The sequence below is a fragment of the Sminthopsis crassicaudata genome, chromosome 5, assembly GCF_048593235.1.
Source record: "Sminthopsis crassicaudata isolate SCR6 chromosome 5, ASM4859323v1, whole genome shotgun sequence".
NCBI classification, from domain to species: Eukaryota; Metazoa; Chordata; class Mammalia; order Dasyuromorphia; family Dasyuridae; genus Sminthopsis; species Sminthopsis crassicaudata.
This window is the reverse complement of record NC_133621.1, coordinates 49991835-50015816: the sequence shown is the minus strand read 5'-3', so window position 1 is coordinate 50015816 and position 23982 is coordinate 49991835. Positions and strand designations below refer to the sequence as shown.

Here is a 23982-nt window from a genome sequence, read left to right as displayed (position 1 = left end):
GAATCCTCTAGTGTTTACATGCTGTGATCTTGGGCAAGTTACTTATGTTCTGTCTCTCAGTTTCCTTATCTGTAAAATAGGAAGGGTAACCTAACTTGTCCCACAAGGAGTTGACTTACACTGGAGGAGATAACATGCTCAGAGACAAATCAATATGTGATGAACACAAAATAAATATCAAGTGATTAGGAGACTCTCTGAGGCTTTCAGGAAATAAGGATTGGTAAATGGGGTAATGCATGTGAAAGCACCAGTGAGCTAAACATGAATTATAGCTCTTGTTTACCTATTGACACTAGTGATCTAACAAGGTTCCAACACAGGTTCCTTCTGCTCTCACTCCACTTGTGTGACCTCAGACAAGCCATTTAAACTGTCTGGGCAGCTTCATCGTTTATAAGAAGGAGTCAGATTAGATGGTCTTTGAAATCCCTCCCAGCTCTAAATTTATGACCTTATAGAAGTTAGTTAACAGTTTGTCAATATAAGATAAGATAGCCTTTTAAGAAAGCATTTATTTTCGTATCTATATTTTAATGCATTTAAAGCATTTGATCTATTTCATTTAAGTAGTATTGTAAATACTTCGGAAAAGCATTTTTAAATTAGTTGAAATGTGTTGTAAAAACATTTTAAATGTCCAGAAAAGCTACATGAGATGCAGTGGCAGAAGCCTTGGAGTCAGAAGATATTCAAGGGTTGTCTCTGACACAGACTCATTATGTAAGCATGGGCAAGGTCACTTACATTTCAGCCACCAGCTACAGAGAAGCTGGGGATCTGCATCATTAAGAGGGAGTTTCCATATAAAAAAGTTTCCTATGCCAATACATTTTAAGATCAGGCTCTTCTCCCCTTTAAAAAAAGTATTTACATATTACTGCATTAAGAGTTACAAATGCAATTTTAAATAATGATACCATCATTATTCTAAAATATTAATAACAGAAAAATGACTCACAGAACCAGACATTGCCCCTGCAGCAAAATTAATCCCAAAGCTTGGCTCATATTTGTCAGAATTTTTGCAAAGCCACTTCTTAAACAATTCAAAGTTATACCAGTACAATGCTGTGAAAAGAGAAAAAAAAATCTTGAGAAGTGAAATATAAAATCTGATATTACAAATATTTATATTAATAAATAGAGAGAAGAAATTAACTGTGGGATAGAACCACCATAGCATTGATTATTTGTTTCTTGATCAATTTTTTTCTGCTCACTAAACATTTTAGATGATATACACCAGGAGTGTCAAGAATACAAATGAACCAGATTAAAATGTAATTGGGAAATATTTAACAAAAATCAGTAAAAAAAAAAAAAAAAAAATCTAAAAAAGACAATGCTGATAGATGGTTTTCTAAGTTATCATGAGGCCTGCAGGGATCCTTATATATGATTTATTGGCCTGATTTCAATTTGAATTAGATACTACTATATAATCTATGTAAAATCTACCATGTTATTCAAAATAATCCACACCAACATCTTTACAAAAATTCCATTTTATTCCTCTTTATGTTGAAGGCACACACTCAAGAATTTCTTTAAAAACTATGTACCATGATTACTTATCACTACTATTATGAAAGGAACATTAAAACAAAATGGCAAGCTCTATAATTACAATGAATAAGTTTTGACTGAGGAAAAAAGTTTAAAAAATGCATCTCCTTTTACTTACTGTAGAGCTGGGAGAGACTATATAATATACTATCCAATATAATTGATTTTTAATTGAACTTGCTGAATTTTTTTTTATGTCTGTTATAAGGAAGTCTAAATTGTTAAGGGACCAGACAGACTTTATTCAGAAATGAAATATGATTTAAAAACAAAGCAGGGAAACATACAAGTAGTTACAGGCTAACTTTTTCCTAACTGGAAAAAATGGTAATTCTAGGGAAACTAAATGTAGAGAGTCCAACGTTTTTGTACTCTTTCAGCTGAGACCTTTTTGTAGTTACTGTGAATGGGAACTTAACTGAGAATTAATTGCAATTTAGTCAATTAGGTGAGCTGAGTAGAACTGCCCTATTCTTTCTGATAACACAAGGTGGTTGAAGTGAACATTTACCACAAAGGAATGAAAAGTTGAGAAGTACTTCTTAGAATGTTTCTAACTCCTGGAAAGGAGTTAAGATAAATTGCAGCTTAAGCCTATGAATTAAAATCAAAATTCAATGATTGGTAACTTTTCTTGTTTCCATATGTTGCATCTTGAATTACATTTATTATTCAAATGCTACTAATTGCTAGTTAATTTCTGTGCTGTAATTGCAATTGGTAGCTATAGTTTAGATCTTCTCCTTCTATTCTATTCCTCTTCCCCACCCCTCAGCGACCCCCCCCACAAAAAACAAAAAACAAAAAACACCGAGATAGCTAAATATAAGGATAATAAAAACATCTTGGTGGCTAATGGTAATGAAATTGTGGTTTAGCAATGCTAACACAAACAAACACAGCATAATCGGATGTTTTAAAAGGAAAAAGACATACAAAAACCAGTAAATGATCTCAACATTTAAAAAACTCAGTACTGTTCAAACTGTTAATAATTTCTATGGTCCAGCTTCTTAAAAAGGATGTGGAAAAACCAGAGAGAGTTTTTAAAAAATGTATGACAAACAAGGGAAAAGGTACTATGGTGAGAGCATTTTGAACAGCTGAAATAAGGAAATCTCTAAGAGAAGTTTAGAAAAGCGACAATACTAGCAAGCCTTTATGTACTTCTTTAAGGTTTTCAGAGCACTGTACATGTTATCTTAATTTATTTTCACAATTGAGGAGGAAACTGAGGCTGAAAAGTAGTAAGTGGTCACACAGCAAATACGCAACTGAGGCAGGACTGAAATTCAAGTGTCCTTGGTGCCAAAGCTAGCAATTGCTGCTGTCAAGTGCCTCTGATAAGGGACTTAATTTATAAGAACATAAGAAAGAAGTCACTGTTTTTTATTTTCTTTTCCTACAGAATACTATAAGACAAAACATAGAGTTAATATGAAGATAGGTTTTACTAAATGTTCAAGATCTGAATGATTAAGCAGTGGAATAGGCTTCAAAGTACACACAAGCCAGAGCATCATCTTTGGACACCTTTAAAAAAGATTAGACATCATTTGGGATTGAGACACTTATTCAATTGATTTTAAATTATATAATTCTATGATTACATATTTTATATTTCAAAATGGTATGTGGTAACATATAGGAGAAAACAAGATAGTAATAAAGAAGGAGGAGAAAAGAGAAAATAGGGAGGAGAAAACACAATTTATTGAGGTCTCAGACAAGTAGAAATTGTTGTAGTTTGATATTAAGTACCATTCATCCCTCAATTGTACAAAGAGTGGTTACTTTGTACTGATTCCTTTTCAAAATCTTGTAATTCCTCAATAACTACAATCCACTTATTTATAAAATATTTTCCTACGAAGGCCAAAACAAGGAAAATTCATATAAATCAACTTTCAATTAATGTTGTTGATTATATGGATAGCAGTGATAAAAAATAATCCTATTTCCCAAAACCATTCATCGGTGACCTTAAAGGTTTTTTTGGGGGGTACCAGCACTAATTTATCCTACTAATCAGGTTATATTCAAATTGTATTAAAATAAGCTTGCATTCACCAACCATAATTTGATTGAACTAATTCATAGCTCCTGCTATGGATGTCCATCAATTGAGGAATGGTTGAACATAATTTAATGTGAACTAAATAGCAGAATAAGAGATAAAACAGATTATAAATATCTGAAATATATAAATTTCCTCATTAGTTTATTTAACAAATACTATTAAAATGTCTAGAAGCACAGAACTGATTTTGATGTTTTCTAAGTGACCTAGAGGAACTTAATATGATTCACTCACAAAGTGTACATATAAATAGCCAAAAGCAATCTAAAAATCTAAAAAGTTATATCCTACCTGAGAAAGGTACATCTCTCATAACAGTAGGACTCCAACCTCTCCAAAGTGAAATCCAACCATCGTGTGAAACTTTCTGTCTGACAAACAGATGTAATTCCTTATAAGAGAAAGCCTTGGATTGCATTTTGGTTCTAATCAACTCTAAGGGACTTATTACAGTTACTGCACCTACTGAAAATAAAATATACACATGTTAATATGCACATAAAAAGACATTTAAGATTTCACTGATGATCACAATTCTCTTGAGCTAGGCCCAAATTTTAGGACCAAAATATACATGGCCAATACTACAATTCAACTTTTTTTTTAATCACTATAGATTTTCCACATATTCAAGTGACACTTTTGTGAGACAGCATTCAGTGAAATCTTCTTTCCTGTGATAGACAGTTTCTTCTCATTACAACCTCCTATCCATTCAAGTATAATACCAGTGCATTTCCTACAATTCAAAAACAACTAGGGCAGAAACTTCTTTCAAACTTTACTCCCATTATGGATATAATCTATCTTGCATCTCATTCAACTAAACATCAATGTCCAGATGGAGAAAGATCTGGAGTTCTAAAATGAGTCTATAAAACTCAGCATGATCTTAAAGCTGATTTTACACCATCCAAACACTTAAGACATCAGCCAAAATTAGGGTAAGCTAGTTTTGGACAGGATGCACTGGGTTTGCTGAATTCTGGATCCATATACTCAAAGGCTAGGCACTCAGAAGGAGAGAAGTTAAAGCTAAGTTTAGCAAGGAATTTCTCATTCTAGGATAGATACCTCACACTGCTGTGAAAGTGCATATCTATTTATAAAAAGTTTTTTTTTTTTAATCCTAATTGCAATAATGTAATTCAACAATAATTTACTGAGTAACCATTATGTTCAAGGAACTGCATTATATAATACCTGAGGCAGCAGGGTAAAGCAAAAAGTACCTTAGACCAGGAAACTGAAGCCCTTCCATCTATGAGCCCAAAGACCTTAAATAACTGTTTCATCTTCTGTACTGGATTATTGTAAAGAATAGCTCTCCATAAACTATACCAAATGCTATTCAAAATGATTCTATATGGGGAATGTGCAAATAAAGTAACACCAATACAGAAAGAAAATAATAATAGACTTATGACTCACATCTGGCAATAATTCCAGCAAAAATCGGTATGTAATCTTCATTTTCTACTTTAGATTTCATAAATGAAGACAATTGATCATAACACGTAAAATATATAACTGTAGCAGGAACTGCCATCACTCTGAAAAAAATAGATCAATTAAGACCACAAAGACCAGAACTATAGAGCATAATCAAAAACAAGGTGTACTACTCACTATAAAGCAAGCTAAGTTAAATTAAATCTGAAATCTTAATAATTACTTTGATTGAAGAATATAGCAAAGTACTCTAAAGTAGCGATTTTCAAACTTTTCTGGTTTGTCTTGTTCACCTCTTCAACAGGGCAAACAATCTATCCCATACAAACCTACTTTTGGGGAGGAAAGAAAAATCAAAATACCTTTATATTTAAATATCCTAAAGGGATACTGGATATTACACTTGATAGAACAACAAGTTTTAATTAAATCTTGCATGTTATTCAAACCAGGAACCAAGGCACAGATACTCTACTCTTATAAATATCTAAAATACATTTATAACATGACTATATAAACTACCTAAAGAACTATATGGTACTTAAAAGGCCTCAGTGATAATATTTTTAGGGGAAAAGTTTATAATAAAATTTAATAGAAAGAATGATAGTCAGGTGGCATTAGTTATCAGCTTTGTGACTGGGAAACTCACCTACAATTGATGCCACAAACCCTTGATGCCACAAACAAAATTTGATCCTGTCAACTTTAGAGAATAGCTTTGCTACTTAAATAGCAGACTAATATATATTAATTCATATAGTATAACAACTATTTTATGAAATTTTAAGATAATGAAAGCTATCTGAACAGGAAATGTAAAATCAAAATACATTTCATATTATTATATATAATATACATAAATATACATATATATACATACATACACATATATGTATGTGTATATGTATATATCTCAGTTCTTCATTATGAAGGGCAAGCCAACTTAAAGAATTGGAAATACTATACTTTCTTACAAATGAAATAAAAGTAATGATGTTATTAAAATATATCTATAGCTCATTTCATTGTCATAACATTATACAAACACAACACAGGTAGTATAAAAAAATTAAATTCCAACTCACAGTGTAGGGGGCAGACCACTCCATAAGGATTTTATGCCCTCATTTCGAACAATTTTCGAAAAGGCATCCTAAAATATAATTGGAAAAGAATGACCAACACATGGTAGGAGTTTTTGTTAATCTACTTTGTAATTAAATTTTTTTTTTACCTCATGTTAAAAAAACAAAATCTACCCCCTCTAAAATATAAAAAGAAGTTGTATTACCTGTGCCAAATCAGTTTTCCTCAAGCAACTGAACTAATTGATTTCTAAAAGGTTCTTCCACTCTAATATTTTGTTATTCTGATTTATTGTACATGTCTATTCAGAAAAGATAATTATCTCTTACAACACATAAAAGCAAAATCAACCACCATACAGATGACTTTCCTTATTGACAGAATCAATTCCAGCCTTAGTAACTCTTGTAACTATCCAATCTAGGTATTCAAATGTATAGCAAGCAGTATAATTTTGAGGATACCATTCTGAAGCTCTTATAAAGCTATTCAAGGTAAATTATAAATTGAAATGTCATTACTACATATGTGTATGTATATATATATATGTATGCACAGACATACATATATAAACATATAGTATATATGTGCATATATAAAAATATATATGCACTGACGCAAATAGCTTACTACTCTGAAAAACTTTTCAATTTTCCAAATAATTTCAGAATGTGGCTCACTTCTTTCTTTATCTCTGTTTCTCTAGTTGATAGTAGTTAGTGACATTCCTTATATTTTCTACTTTTTTAATAAATTGTGGATGTTAAAAACGAGGTCTACTTAGCACACCACTTTTGAAAATTTCCCTTTTCCCTACTAATATCCTTATTAAATTGCTTTTCATGGTGATAGATAGACAAACACATTGATAAGATAGATGTAGATGGGAAAGTAAGAATATAGGTCTGTAGTATTAATTTATAAACACCAACACAAAATATTACATATACACTGCCAAGAAGAATACAGCAATATATCAAGAACTTAAGAGCCAAAAGACGTTTAAATTCTTCCTCATTAGAAATTTAACTAGTTATATGATTTTGGGCAAGTCACAATCTCTTTCAGTCTCAGTCTCTTTATGTGGAAAATGGCAATAATAATAGCACCAATTTCAAAAGGATTATTGTAAAGATAAAATAATAACTATAAAGCACTTTGCAAATCTTAAAATGCTACATGATTACCAAATCTATAGCTGTGATTATCAATAACCATTTTTTTTGTGATCAAATATTAATTCCAAGATTGCAAGGATGGTTCAGGATTTCCTAATCAGCTTAATATCTTAGTAGCAAGAAAACCCATAAATTATCTATAAATTAACTTCAGGAAAAGCATCTGACAGAAATACATTTTAAAATAGGATTTTCTTTAATAAAATTAAAAATTATTTGAAACTAAATGAATAGCATTAAAATAAAGAAATAGTAGATAATAATCTAAAAAGAATAGTAAAGTAGTAAAAGCTACTTTTATCATTTTGATTCTACATCAGAAATATGAGACAAGAAAAATAAAACTGAAGGAAAAGGTATAAAGGAGAAAGTATATTATCTCCAATTTTAGATCTTGTGATGGCTATTTAGAAATCCCAAGAGTCAGCCAAAAACAGGATAATAAATTGCTTCAGTAAAATAAAAATATATAAGGTCAACTGACAAAAACAATACTTTTTAATCACTAACAAAAAAAAAAAAAAAGAAAGAAATTGAAAAGCAAACACTATTTACAACAATGACAAGATGTGCTAAGTAATGGGGTATTAATCTAACAAGACATTTAAAACCCAGTGAAAAATAAATTGATAAAAAAAAAAATTAACAAAAATTTTTAAAAGAGTCTAGTGGAGAATTATTCCATGTCATGGCTAAGTCAAACTAATATAGTAAAATTGTTCAGATTATTCAAATTGATTCACACCTACCATAATAACCAAAATACCAAATGGGACACTTCACAGCAATAAAGATAGTAAACAGCCATCAAGTCAGATACCTTGAAAAGTAGCTACAATGTGGAAACAAGAATTATAGTTGAAGTTTGTAAGAAACAAAATCCAAGAAAAGAGCCATGAATAAAACTTCAGATGTTTATGTTTAGTCCAAACATGGCTAAAAAACAAAGTGAACTAGAGATTTATAACAAAGAAAAGAATTTTAACTCACCCTTTAAACTTATTGGGAATAGACTCTGACACATGATTTTGTAAGTATATACTTTACTCAAAAGAAGGAGGATGTGTAAAAAGATAATGGAAGAGGAAACGCTGGTAGACATTTGTGAGAGGAAGTCCAGATACATACAATATGAATGAAGTTAATGGCATAGAGATCATTGAGATGAAAATCAATAGAGAAAAAACTCACATGCGATCAAAGCATGCTAAAAATTGAACAAATAGAAAAAGAAAATAAGTTCAGAGGATAAATTAAATCTGGAACGAAAGAATGATATCCTTCCATTATACATCACTGGAGGGGAGGGGAAGTTACAGCAAAACTTGAGCAGCTAATAGTTTCTTAAGTTTTATTTCTTCAAAGGGTAATAACTTATAGAAAACCATTCTGAACCTGATTCTGAACTTACTGCTAGGGTGTCAATATTGGGGATAAGTTTGTGACAAAAGTGAAGAAAGCCAGGAACAATCACACATGCATAGATCATATTTCAAAGAATTTAAAGGCCAGGTAGTCAAATATATGGAAAGAGATGTATTTATTAAATACCTGGTATATTTTATACTGGAGATAAAAATAAAAGCAAAGAAAACTTAGATTATATATGGTTACATTCATGTAACTTATATTTCAATGGGTAAGATAACACAAAATGAGGAACCATAAAAGGAGACAGAAGAATGCCTATGTAGGGCAAGGCAGGAGTAATCAGGAAGAAAAGATATCGGCAGAGTGGTTGAGCCCTGTGTGTGAAGTACAGCTGGAACCCTTCCTACAGAGTGACCTGATCAGAAATGGTTAAGAACTGAAAATTCTCAAAAGAAACACTTTTTAGATAACCACTTGAAAAATCGTTCAAACTCAAAGTCTAATAAGTTAAGGCTTATTTATCAATCCACTAACAAGCATAAGTAATTGCTTTCTATGTGTGAGGCATTGTGGTAGGAATTGGAAATTACAATTAAACAGTCTTTGATCTCAAAGAGCTTATATTCTATATGGAAACAGCATACACAAGAACATATAGATACCTATATATGTGTGTATGCATTCACTTGTGCATATATTTGTATACACACATACATACACACACATATATGAAATTTCATACAAAGTAATTATAAGAGAATTGGGGGTGGGAGGAGGAAGGAAGGGAAGGAAGCAGTACCAAATGAAAACAAGCATGTTAGGAAAGAGCTTATATAGGAGCAAGAGGTGCTGGAACTGAGTTTTGAAGGAATCTAGGAATTCTAAGAGGTAAAGGTAAGGAGATAACAAGGCTTTCCTTACCTGTGCAAAGTGCAAAAGTAGAGACAAGAGAAATACCTGATTCCATTACATTGATACACAAAAATTTGTTCAGTTACTGCCAATCAATGGCCACCCATTTTGTTTTCATTTCACTATTTCTTTTTTTTTTTTTTTTTAAACCAAAAAGGATATTTTTATTAATGTCTATTTTATATATAGTCTAAAGACCGGACTGATGAGTTCATTGGTATACAGAGCTCCTGCTATGGATGTCCATCAAATGAGGAATGGTTGAACAAAAAATATGAATTCATTCATATTATATGTGAGTGTAATGGAATACTATTGTTCTATAAGAAATGACACAGATCAGAGCATACTATTTTTACTTTTGTTATTTTTTACTTTCCTCTTTTATTCTCTCTCTCTTTTTTTTCATAACATGACTATTATGGGGAGAAAAAAAACACAAAAAATTCCCTCCTCCCAATGCAGATAGACACCTTCTCTACAACTTAAAAAGAGAGTTGCCTAACTCAGAGTAAGATAGGACTTCACTCAAGGTCTTCCTGAGGTCACCTTTCTCTCTGTTACACTTCAATGGTTCTCCTTTGTTATATATAAAATCTTTTTTTTTTGCCTTTGACTGTCTTGATGTAAATGCCTACTGAATGGGTATCAGTGGGTCACAAAATATAAACAGGTTACTGATTTTTCCCGTACAATTCCAAATTATTCTCTAGGATGGTTGGAACACTTCACAGCAGACATTAGTGCCATGACCTCCCCAACACATTTTTCTCTTTTTATCATTTTTGCCAATTTTATAGAGTATGAAGTGAAAGCTCAGTTACCTTAATTTGCATTTTTCTTTTAATGATGGGGAACAACATTTGCAATTGTTGGCAAATGTGTATATTTCCCCTCCTGAAAGGTATCTGTATACCTTACTATTTATCTAGGGGAAAATATATCATAAGATTATAGATTTCAAATGAGAAGGGACCTCAGAGGCCATCTAATCCAAAGCTTTCATTTTAAAAAACAATAAAACTGAGACTCACAGAGGTAAAATTGGCCAAGATCCCAAGAGTAATAAGTGTCAGAGGTGAGATTATGAACCCAAGAGCTCTGACAATAATATCTATATAGTGTTTTGAGGTTTGTAAAAAATTAAACAATGTAAACTCATTTTATCTTCACAATGACCTCAAAGGGTCAGTACTATCATTACCTTATTACAGATTCAGGAAACTGAGACCTAGAAAGGCTAAATCTGTGGCTCCACAACAAAATCCTGTGGCAGGATTCAAGGTTGGGATCATCCAAACCCCAAGGCAGCATTCTGTCCACTCTAGCCTCTACCTCAGTCTTCATTGCCTGTGCTGCTTCTTGGTTTGAAATAATCATATCTACATCTATTGAACATCAGACTTTTATCTGAGATAATTAATGGAAACATCTTTCTGACTTACTATATTTTCTTCTTAGCCTAATCATCAGTTGTTTGTGTGAAAGTTTTTTTTCATTTCACATAAACAAAATGGTCAATTTTATGCTTTTTAATCATTTGTTAAGAATTTTCTCCCACCCATAATTGTGAAAGATATTCCTTCTGTTCTTTTATTTCTTAATATAGCATTTTATATTTAAGGCACTTCTGAATGTATAGCTTACTGTGGTGTGGCATATACTATTAAATGACCTAAATTTATTTTTGTCAAAGTGCCTTATAATTTTCCCAGCAGTTAATGACAAATAGAGTCCCAGTAGTTTATCACTGGATTTCTGTAATTATTTCTATTCTCAATATAGAGGTCAATATGGCATTGGAGAATATGAGCCATATTTAATATGCATATTTCATATCCCTTAACACAATGATACCACTACTAGGACCACTGACAGGGGAAAAATAATAGAAATAAATACAAATAGAAATTTTAAAAATCATAGGAAAAAACCCTACAAACAAAACATCTGTAATAATTTGATACTAGCTAAATAAAAATATATAAAGAAAGAACTAAAGATTTGCCCCTCAATTATCATTTACATGCAGTCCATATGTCAGTTAATAGACATTTATTTGGCACTTATTCTTAGGTTTTTGAGCTTTGCTTTATTTTAATATGGGTGTATAGTATAAACTAATTGCTTGTTTAGTTTAGATTTGTGCTTTCATTTGCATAGCAAATCCCTTAATAAGAAAATCTCTAGTACCAATGCAAATCTGCAACTTATTCTATCTCTTAAAAGTCTTGGAAGAGCTGCTTGGGGCGTTGAAAGGTTAATGGACTTGCCCAGGGTCAAGCTTCCAGAGATGTGCCTTGAATCCCAGTTTCTATCCACTACCCCATGCCTTCCCAAAGAATGTTTAACATGTCAATCAATTATTCACACTACAAAGACCGCAAAGTCACAAAATTAGAGACGCACAGAATATTAGTGCTGGAAAAGACAATGGAAATTATGTACTAGAACTCCCTTAATTTACAGACGAGTAAACTAAGATTCCAAGAGAGCAAATAAATCAGTCCAATAGGACTCAAACTTGAGTGAAAAGGGAAAATGAAAAGGCATTCAAATTAATCTCTCTGTTCTTAATTTTTAACACCTCCTTGCTTTTTCTCTCCTTATTAAATTATCTTTCAAACTTTACTCTGCCCTAAGCAAGACTTCCATATAACCCAAAATAAATAATAGAGGAGAAATAAAGAAATCTTCAAGCAGTAGAAAGCATATGGAGAAACCATTAATAGAACAATGAGAATGTAAACAAAAGAATGAACAGAAAGGCATTGAGGATCACAGATCTCAGGCCATATGTCCAACTCCTCTTTAGAAATGAGAAATTTGAGGCCCAAAAACATAAGTAACTGTCACAGGCAGTGGAGGAGATTTTGTGATCTTTTCTAACTTCCACCAACAGAAATGAGAAATGATGATATGAAGAAACTTAACATCACTATATAGGACTTAACAGTGAAAAATTATGATTTAGAGTAATTTCCTTACCAATGTTCCTCTGAAGCGGCCAGGCTTCTTGTACCATGCTTTGTTGCTACCCTCGTCACAGAAATGTAGATGATCCATCAATCCATTACAATATAAAAAACATCTTCCTAATGAAAAATACCAGAAATCATTTCAAATGATGGCATTCCCTTTATAGATATCCACCTGAAAGTTTACTTGCAGACACAAAATTAACTTCTGATCAGACAATTGCAACCGGCAGAAATATAAAGGATCCCAAAGACCATCGAATTCAACCTATAAAAATTTGAACAACAACAACAACAACAACAAAAAAAAAAACCTCTGCATTAGAGCTAACAGATGGTTATTCAGTTTTACTTAAGAGATCTCTAGTAAGGAGGATCCCACTACCTCCTCAGATAGCTCATTCCAGTTCCAGATAAATCTAGTTAGGAAATTTTTCTTGAATCAAAAAGAAATTTACTTTTTGGTTTTTTTATTATAACTTCTGTCCCGTGATGTTAAGTCTACTTACTCAGTCCAAGCAGAACAAATCTTACTCCTAGTACACATGAAAGCTCTTCAAATACTTGAAGGTAACCATAGCCTCTTTTCTCCAGTATGAACATTGCCAGTCTCTTTCACCAATCCTTTCATCATTCTGGTTGTTTCTCATTCAACAATTGAACTAATCATCTAGAATGAGCAAAATACTACCTCCATAAATTGTCTGAATGGGAAACATCGGAGTAGGCTGTCCATCTCCACTGTCCTGGAAGCCAGGTTTTTTTTAATATAGCTTAAGATGACATCTGTTTTTGGCTGCCATATAACAAAGTATGTATATATTAGATTTGCAGATGACTAAAATGCTTGAGGCCTTTTCAGACTGTTATCTAACTATACCTACCCTATCCTGAACTTGAATTATAAAGTCAATTTCACAAGTATAAGACTTTGAATTTACTATTAAATGTCTCTTTCTGAAAGGCAATGTGGCAAAGTGGAGAGAAAGATGGCCTTTGAGCCAGGAAGACCTGGGTTCATGATCTCTTTCTGACATACACATCCGGAGAAAGTCCCCGAACCTTATAATTTTCTAGGCACCTCTCCAAATTATAAGCTTCGAGAAGGTGTTGACCTGTACTAGTAGAGGGAGATTATCTATATCAATGAAATCACAAGCCCAATAATCTTAAAATTCATTTTATTAGATATGGCAATCATTTGGATCCTGACACTGTTAACAAATCTGTTGCCTATACTATCTGCCTTTATTTGACAAATTATTTATTTGACAAATATTCCATTTATTACTTTATCTACATCATTGGTAAAAATGGCCAAAGTATAAGCCAAACAGAAGTCTTGGGGTCACTCCACCAGAGTCTCTTCCAAATGCTCAGGATTCTTTGGACTTGACAGGTTTTCATTTCACATAACTGCCCACAACTTTTCTACCAGAGCAACATGAAAAACTTCTCAAATGCTTTATCAACATCTGGGTAAAAAACTCCATATTTTTTTTGATCTGGCAGTGTAGTAACCCTCTCAAAAAGGAAAATGAGATTAGTATTAAATGATTTGTTCTTGATAAATCTGTACTTAATCTTTGTGATCATTATTTCCTTTGAAAAGGCTCACTCTTTATCTCTTTAAGTAACACATTCAGAATTTGGCCAGGAAAAGAACTGAAGGTCACTGGCTTAAAGGTTCAGAATTTATTCTCTCCCCTTTTTTAGAAAACTGGGGCATTCACCCTTCTTCAAAGATCACTGACAGTATCTGTTCATTTAACATCTGTCAGTTCTTTTACTAAGTGAGAATGGAGCAGTGACTTGAACTCATTAAGGGAACAGAAGTGGCCTCTTACCATCTTCCTTACTTATCTGGGGGCACTAATATATTACTAGCTACTTTTTTTAGTCTAGTCTAGACATTATTTTTCTTGGTATAAAAAAAGAGAAGTAAAATAAGAGTTGAACAACTCTCCCTTTTCTCTGCTATCTTATAATTGCCCCATCCTTCCCAACCATTGTTCCTATCCTTCCTTGATGTTCTTTTCCCTGATATATGTAAAACAAAAACAATTTTTTATTGTTGTTGTCCTTACCATTCTTTTCCTCCCTTGTCTCATTCTAAGTTTTAGCACCTTTGGATGATTCTTAAAGGGTTATACTTACATACATCTTTCTAAAAACTTCAGTCTCACCATGTCATTCCTTTGCTTAAGATTGAATAAAATACAAATTCCTCTGTTGGCACTTAAAGCTCTTCACAATCTGGACAACTTTCATGTTACTCTCTTTATAACTTTTACAATTACATTCAAATTGATATTCCCAGCCCTGGCAACTTCTCAATTCAATCAAATAAGAATGTATTGAGATATTTCACATATAGGGCATTGTATCATGTGCTGGGGAAGCAAAAAGAGAACAAAAACTAACCTCTAGGCACTTTGTATTCTAGTGGGAAGGAGGAAAATAAAATATGCAACATAATGATCTGAGAAAGGAGAGACTAGGAAAAGATTGGGAAAGGATTCCCACAGGAAGGTGGCATATGAGCTGAGAATTCTCAAGAAAGCCTAAGATCCTAGGAGTAAAGGTAAAGAAGGAATGTATTCTAGGTAAAAGGGCACCCTGTTCAAAGTTGGAAACAGGTTTTAGAATTCCAAGTATGGAAAGAAAGCAAGTCATTTCAGCTGGAACACAGAATGCACTGGACAAATGGCATAATAAGCAAGTTTGGAAAAGAAACAATTGAATGAATCCAATGTTCAAAAAGCCCCAAATCAGTGATCAAGAATTCATACCCAGAGACTCCAGAAATTGGGACTTCGAATCAAGTGTTTCTTCCACCCCACCCTGTTCTATTCCTTAACTCGTATTAGCCTCTAATCCTCACTTAAGAGGTATTCCAGGATCATCATAACAACTTACTTTCAGACTGATAAAGATACTTTGTTCACAATTCTGTGAGGTTACCCACAGTTATTTGTTGTTGTTGAATTCTTATGAATATAAATTAATGGGGAAATGAAAACCTGTTTGATAACAACTGCTAGGAAAATTAGAAAGTATTTTGACAAAAATGTTAAAACAAACAAACAAACAAAACAAAAAAACCCCAAACACAGACTGAAGGCAGAGAACTCCTGATTAAGGAGTGAAGCAGTAAGAGAGATGTAAGAATAGGAGATTGTAGGCAATGATCAGAATTCGGAGCTCTTGAACTCCAAACAGAAGTAGAATAAGATATGAAGTGAAGACAAGTGTGGTTTTCCTTAGGTGTGGGTGAAATAGGATGAAGATACACTTTTTGCTGCTGCAGGCTAATGATCTGGGAGGTCAGGGAAACACTGAGGTGACCAAATAAGAAGGATCAGTATAAGGTGCCACAGAATAACAATAGTATTAATAATAAAGATAATAAGCAATTTATATATCATATAACACTTTTAGAGATTTGCAAAGCACTTTATAAATATTACTTCATTTGATTCTCCTAACAACCCTTAAAGAAAGGTACTATGATTATCCCCATTTTATAAATGAGAAAATGAAAGCCAATTTAGGTTTAGTGGTTTGTTCAGATCCATACACCTATTAAGTGTTTGAGGATTGTTCTGAACTTAGGTCTTTCTGACCCCAGGTGCAGCATTCTATCCACTGTGCCACTTAATTAATAAGAACTTTGAGATCATGGTAACAATGAAGAAACTTTACTACGGCCAAGGGAAAAAAAAAAAAAAAAAAGGATTAACATATAAATACAAATGAATTTGGTACAATAAAAAAATCCCATAATTTTTATATATAACTTTACAATTGTACATACTTTTGGAGTAAGGGTTGTTCTGAAGTTGGAGACGAATTTTAACAACATCCAAAGGTGTCACTAAAAAAACATAAATAGCAATTAGAGTAATACCTTTAATTAATTAGAACTTCTTCTCAAAATATAGCACTGTACCACATTCTTACAAGATTTCCATAAAAGATGATTTTTTAAAAAATATCTTCTCAGAAGTCTATAACTTCTAAATAACATCTAACTTGCACCATTTTGAATCTTTTTCAAAGAGAAGCACAGAGAAGAACTAAGGTGAAATTCTCTCCCAAACACTAAACTGTACTCTAAAATTAAAACAAAACAAAACAAACAAAAACCTTCAACTACAGTACGGATTCTATCAATTCATTAGTACCTAAAATTGACTCAGTATACTATACATGGAAAAGAAAGTTCTTTAAAACAAAATGAAAGCTTTTACAATTCTGCTCAAATATTCAAGAAGTCACAATTTCACATTATTATTTCCCTAAATTAAAATTAAACTGATTAAAATAATAAGTTATGACAAAGACGAAGAAAATTTAAACTGAAGAGTTAAAAAATAATTCTACCATCATACCATGCTATTATATTTGTGTATGGCAGGAAAATCTTTAATTAATGACAGTATAGTCAGGTTCAAGTATAAATAACCACTTTAAAAGTCAGGCAGTTGTCATTAAGAATGTATATTCCAAGGATTTTTACTTGTTTTTATCTATTATATGTTTTAAACAAATTAGATAACATTAAAATTCAATTATATCTTTGTCATTGTGGACCAAAGTGGTTTTAAAAAACTTTGTGTTAATACAAACAAATGACATTTTTGTACTATGAGTATTTAGTCATCTGTCATTATACAATCAGAATTCTAGACCATAAAAGACTTAAAAAAGAAAAAAAATAAGGGCTAAGATGATTGAAAAGCTGCATGGTAGCATTCACAAGTCCTGTACCTGATTATCAGGAAAACCTGAGTTACCAGTGCTATGATTCAGGAAAAGTCATTTAACTTTTGGACCTTAGTCTCACCACCTATAAAATGAGGGGGTTGGACTAGCTCTAAGCTTACAATATTATGATAAAGTTTCAAAACTATCACATTAACTCTTCATCCTTTGATTTATCAAAACATTATGACTGTATTACTTTTATATACTTATCCTGTTCCATATTCTATCATAATTATTTGTGTACAGATTTTATTTCTCCTATAAGGTTTTAAATTCCTGGAGAACAAATATATTATTTTTTCCTTAATGTTTAACTAAATTAGGAAAATGACCAATTATTCATTTCAGTTTTTTTCTCACAATTTTATTTTTTAAATTGTTTTTAGCTTTTTAATTTTACAAGTACCAAGTATGTTATTGATCTCTATATCAACTCTACACAGTGGGCACTTATAGCACCAAGTTTCCTCATCTCCCATTTAATATCCTTTTCACAATGTTACATAAATTGCCAAAGTTTGAAATTTGAATATTCCTTTTACCCATTAGTGATGTAAGAATAGCTCCAGTACATGAGGCAATCATTTGTTGCAAAGGTGTTACTTTAGGAATCGCTGGTTTTGCTGGTTCAGTATCCATACTGTTAATACCTGGTTTAAAAAAAAGCAAAAAAAATCAAAAAACATGGTCCTCTCAATTAATAGAAAACTAGTAAAATTGACAATTATAAAATTAAATAGTAGACAGCATATAAATACCAACATATTTAAAATGTTTTGGTATACTAATATCAAATCCTTTAAGAATAATAAAGAATATACAGGACACAGCTCATTGTTATCAAGAAATGAACAAGATGCATATGAAGTTAATACTACTGAACCACTACCAGCAGGTTATTTTCCAGGAGTGATAAGATCAGAATCATTCGTTGTAACCAAGGGCACAGATTTGTTCAGATGTAACATATCTACTGTGATTTGTGTCTTACCAATAAGATGTTGTAACCAATCATATGCTATCAGTAAATACAGTATAAATGACTAAAAATGGGCATTAAGGATGAAGAGCACATATAATCAAAATGTAAACATGTCTTTTTTCCAAAAATAAGTTTCTATAAAATTTTTAAAACATTTTGTTATCAAGCAGCTAGGTGGCACAGTAGATAGAGCATCAGCCCTGAAGTCAGGAGGACCTGAGTTCAAATCTGCTCTCACACACTTAACACATGCTTGTTGTGTGTCCCTGGGCAAGTCACTTAATCCCAATTGCCTCAGCAAAAACAAAAACAAAAACCAATTTGTTATCATTTCCAATTATATACCAGGTTGCTGTCCTTACAAAAAAGTTAGAAATTACAGAAATCATGAACTTTAAATTCTAATTTATGGATGACAAATCTTTATTTTAGAAAGATTAAATGACATCTGTCTCACATGGCTCATTAACAGCAGAGCAAGAACTAGAAATCAGATTTTGACTCTCACTTCAAAGATCTGTCTTCCTACATTAAATAGCATCCTGGACCAATAGCAAGACTGGAATCTCTTGAGGACCCTGAGACTGCCAAGAAATCCACTGGATATCATAGTTCAAAGCTATCATGACCTTTGATCCCACTTGGTTTCCCTTCAAACATTTGACACTGTCAAGGACCGTCTCATTTTGGATACTTTCTCAATAGTACATTCTGTGTCCCTGTTCTCACCCAGTTCTCTTCTTATTTTTCCAACTGCTTCGGATTCTCCTTTGTTGGTTTTTCATCTATATTGCACTAAGTGACATCCCAAGACTTTTTGGGCATCTCTTCTATTTTTACTCTACACTAATTTGCTCTCATAGATTCCATTATCCTAGTGCAGGTAATTTCCAGATCTATACATCCCACCCTAATCTCTTTGCTGAGTTAATCTCACACATATCCCACTGCCTTTTGAACATTTCAAGCTGGATGTCCTGTAGTCATTTTAAGCTCAACATATTTAAAATAGAACTCATTATCTTTCCCACAAAACTTCTCTTTTTGAACTCCCATATTATTGCCAGATTTGGCATCTTTTTATGCCAAAATTACACCATCTTCCCAACCTTCTTGCAACCAAGTGTCACATACTCAAATCCATACTCACATTCATCTCACCACTATTCAATCATGTCTTTCTAGCTTGTCAACATCTTTCAAATATATTCCTCTTTCCATTAATATAGAGTTCAGGTAATCGAACATCTTTTATCTAGACCAAGGCTTCTTAAAATTTTCACTTGTGACCCCTTTGTGCCCAAAACAGTTTAAGAAACTTTGACCTAGAGTACTGCAATAAGACTGTTAACTTGGTCTCCCTGCACCAAAGTCACTCTCTACTTGAATCTATTCTCCACTCACTTGTAAAAATGATTTTTCTTAAAGTGTAGACAACCAAGTCACCATTCTCTCTGGCAAATGAATTTACTTGACTTTTTATAACCTACAGATCAAATAATAAGTCCTCCATTTGACATTTAAAGCTTTTTTACAACTTGATCCCTTTCTATTTTTTACAGATTTCTTTCCCCTTACTCATTTCCAGGTCTCTGCAATCCAGTTACACATGCCTACTTGCAGCACCTCAAATAGTAACAACAATTAATATTTATATAAAAGAATACAGATACTCTATCACAGAAATTTCAGTCTCAACTGCTAAAAGCTTTCCCTTTCCGATTATCTATTCTTCATATATCTTGTATGTATCTAGTTATTCACATCTCCCTAATAAAAAACCTGTTTGCCTCAATTTCCTAAGCTGTAAAATGGGGATAATAATAGCTCTTACCTTCCAGTGTTGTTGTGAGGATCCAATAAAAAAAAAAATCACTGTAAATACTTAACAATTATTCAAGACTGCATACTCAGGTTTTGGAAAAATATTCAGAAGTTATTTTCTAAAGGCAGCTTACATCTGGACTAATGCTATAGTTATCAATTAAAAAGAAAATGACAAAAACAAAGGGCTCAAGGATTTCAGAGTAGGAAGGGATCATTATGTACTGGGACATTAAGATAAAGCTTCCTGAAGAGGATAAATCTCAATCTTATCTCTGTAAAAAAAACCCAAGAGCCTTGGGAATGGCAATGTTTCCAATCCAATGTCCCTTCAACATAGTTTTTGGATACAATTATTGTAAAAATGTAATCTGGCAACTAGTTCTGTAAGTGCTACAGCAATAGCTTTTAAAAATCCAGAAAAAAAAAGATCTTGAAACTAAAGATGTTAGCACAATCAAATAGGACAACATCTAAAACTGAGATGATGTTTATCAGTGGAAATGATATAAAAGAGAAAGCATTACCATCTAATTTGTTATTGCATCCTAAGAGCCATTGGATCTTTCCAATTGACTTGAAGCTGAACTTTTCAGTGTGCTATCTCCACTATTAAGATGTGAGTTCTTGAAAATAATCTTACTTTCTATATGTACCATCCCTAGCACTTAGCTTCCCACATAGTAAGCACTTAGTAAATGTTTTTTTCAAGACAGAGCTGCAAAATACCTCCTTTAGTTCTTGTTTCTCTGCAAAAGAAAATTTGGGCTGAAAAGAACAGGAAAAGAATGGCTAATTGGCAGATGGTATCCAGGATAAATAAGATCATAGCATACTGCTGGGAGCATTTGCTCTCTTGATAAATTCAAGTCACCTGGCCTACATCCTTGAAGAACTTTTAAAAAAATACATATTGACCACTTAATCTCTATCAGTGATCTTTGAAAAATGTTGAAGACCAAGAGAGAACAGTAAATGTTCTGATTTCCAAAATTATGAATAAAATTAAATCACTACATTATTAGGGTGGCTCATGAAAATTTTCAAAAAAGGTTCTGAGCAACCATTTCTTTTTCTGACAGCTTTATAAATTTATAGATGAAGAGAAAGTTGAGATAAAATTTACCTACATATTAACTAAAGTATTACATGACATTTTTAATAGAAAAGATGGAGAGATAGGGGCTAGATGACAATATAATTAGATGGATTTAGAAATGGTTAAATGTCCAGACTCAAAGAATAATCTTTAATTACTCCTTATTAACTTGGAAGGTGGGGGAGGGGTGCCCTAAAGATGTGTAGCTGGCCCTGAGTTGTTTGACATTTTTATTAAGGATTTACATAAAAATGTAGATAGTATTATTTATCAGATTTTTTTCAATGACAATTTCAGAAGAGACAGCTAGTACACTAAAAGAGATTCAAAAAAATCTGGAAACTAGAAAATTGGGCTGAATCTACTGACATTAAATTTAATAGGAACAAATATAAATTATACTTGGGTTCAACAAATCAGTTTTAAAAGTTTACAAGAAGGCATGGATAGAACAGTAGTTTGTTTAAAAAAAACAAAACTGGGGACTTTAAAGAACTGTAAGTTTACTAGAACAATAAATTAAGTTAAAAAAGACATTGCTTCTAGAAAAACAGAAGCAATAATCTTGTTGTATTCTCCCCTTGAGATTATAAGCTAGAAGCAGAGTACCATGTTCAGTTCTGGATACAATATTTAAGAAAGGATATTCGCATGAAAAAATGCTCTAAATCGACAGTGATTAGAGAAATGGAAATTAAAACAACTTTGACTTACCACCTCACATCTATCAGATCAGCCAACATGACAGCAGAAGAAAATAATAAATACTGAAAGAGACATGGAAAAATTTGGGCACTAATGCATTAAAGAGGAGGGGTTGTGAACTAGTCCAAACATTCTGAAGAACAATTTGGAACTATCCCAAAAGAGCTATAAAACTGCATACTCTGATCCAGTAGACCTATTATCTCAAAAGATCAAAGGGAATAGTACAAATATTTTCAAAAATAATTATAGCAGATCTTTTTGTGGATAAGGAATTATTGGAAATTGAAGGGATTAGTATCAATTGGAGAATGACCAAACAAGTTGTGATATGATTGTAATGGAATACCATTGGGTTAATAAGAAATGACAAGCAGGATGATTTTGGAAAAATCTGGGAAGAGTTAAAAAGAACTGATGCCGAGAAAAGTGAGCAGAACCAAGAGTACACAGTACTACACAACAATGTACACAGTAACAGTATATTGTAAGAATGATTAATTGTGACTTAGCTATTCTGTCCAAGACAATGATTAAAAAAACCATTCCAAAAGGCCTACAAGAGGGGGAACAAATGAACTGAGTACAGATCAAAGCATACTTTTATTTTTACTTTGTTTTCTTTTTTCAACATAGCTAAAATACAAAAATGCTTTGTATAATTTCACATGTATAATCATTATCATATTACTTGCTTTCTCAAGGAGTGGGATGGGGCAGAAGGAAGAGAATTTGGAGCCCAAATTGTTTTAAAAATTTACATGTACCTGAGAAATATTATGTATGCACATGTTTGTGTGTATAAATATAGACATGAGGACAGTGACTTGCTAGATAGTATATAGAGGAGAGCAACTGGACAATGGTCTCAAGTCCATATGGAGGTTAGTTGAAAAAACTGATGAGGAATGATGTTAAGCCTGAAAAAGCATCAGATAAACATTTTACTTTGTCTTCAAGTACTAAAAGGCTATCATGTGAAAAAGCAAATATTTGTTTTCTTTGGTCCCAGAGGAAAGAATTAGGAACAATGTATTGAAGCTGAAGACAAATTTAGGTCTGATGAAATAGGAGAAATCCTCGCAGTTAGTTACTGAAAAACAGTTGTTTTTGAGATAGTGAATTCTGTCCTCACCCCATGCACAGGAGTACAAGCAGACAGAATGGAACACTTGTTGAATGTACCAAAAAAAAGAAAAGGAATCTTTTTGAAATATAGGGTGGTTGAGATGGCTGTGGGGATACCTTCCAATTCTAACATTCTTGATGTGGCTATGAAAACTACAACTAATAATGATAGGTATCATTTCCATTGTGTTTTATTATTTGAAGGTACTTAAAAGTTTTTTCTCTCATTTGATCCTCACAATAACCCAGGTCTACAACTAATAATGATAGGTATCATTTCCATTGTGTTTTATTATTTGAAGGTACTTGAAAGTTTTTTCTCTCATTTGATCCTCACAATAACCCAGGTCACATTTTTTATTGTTATTTATTCATTTCAATTGTATCCAACTCTTTGTGACTCCATTTGGAGTTTTCTTGGCAAAGGTACTGGAGTGGTATGCCATTTCTTTTTCTTGCCCATTTTACAGATATGAAAACTGAGGAAATGACCATTGACTTGGCCACAGTCACATAACTATTAAGTGTCTGAGGTCATATTTGAATTAAAGGTCTCTCTGACTCCGGACAGGGGTATTATCTACTTCACCACCTACTATTATGTGTTGTTATTTATTCATTTCAATTGTATCCAACTCCAAAAAATTATGGTCCCATTTGGGATTTTCTTGGTAAAGATACTGGAGTGGTTTACCATTTCCTTGTCCAATTCTTTTTGCAGATGTAGAAACTGAGACAAGTAGGGTGAAGTGACTTGGCCTGAGTGGCAGAGCTAAGAAGTATCTCAGAAAACACACACACACACACACACACACACACACACACACACACCCACACACACACAC

General features: G+C 32.5%; 1 protein-coding gene across 3 annotated transcripts in view; it reads right to left on the bottom strand.

The window, feature by feature from the left end:
- The window catches only part of SLC25A40 (solute carrier family 25 member 40), a 39673-nt gene that overhangs the window by 11057 nt on the left and 4634 nt on the right, over window positions 1-23982 (bottom strand). For 2 of the 3 annotated variants that reach the window (XM_074266644.1, XM_074266643.1), the window contains exons 2-8: window positions 17942-18049; window positions 16447-16506; window positions 12640-12746; window positions 6190-6257; window positions 5081-5202; window positions 3941-4114; window positions 962-1071 (exon numbers count right to left, since the gene is read on the bottom strand). In XM_074266644.1, coding sequence (XP_074122745.1) covers window positions 962-1071; window positions 3941-4114; window positions 5081-5202; window positions 6190-6257; window positions 12640-12746; window positions 16447-16506; window positions 17942-18038 — 738 coding nt within the window. In that variant the 5' untranslated portion in view covers window positions 18039-18049. The remainder of the gene's footprint in view (window positions 1-961; window positions 1072-3940; window positions 4115-5080; window positions 5203-6189; window positions 6258-12639; window positions 12747-16446; window positions 16507-17941; window positions 18050-23982) is intronic. The other variant, XM_074266645.1, reaches the window with a different exon arrangement.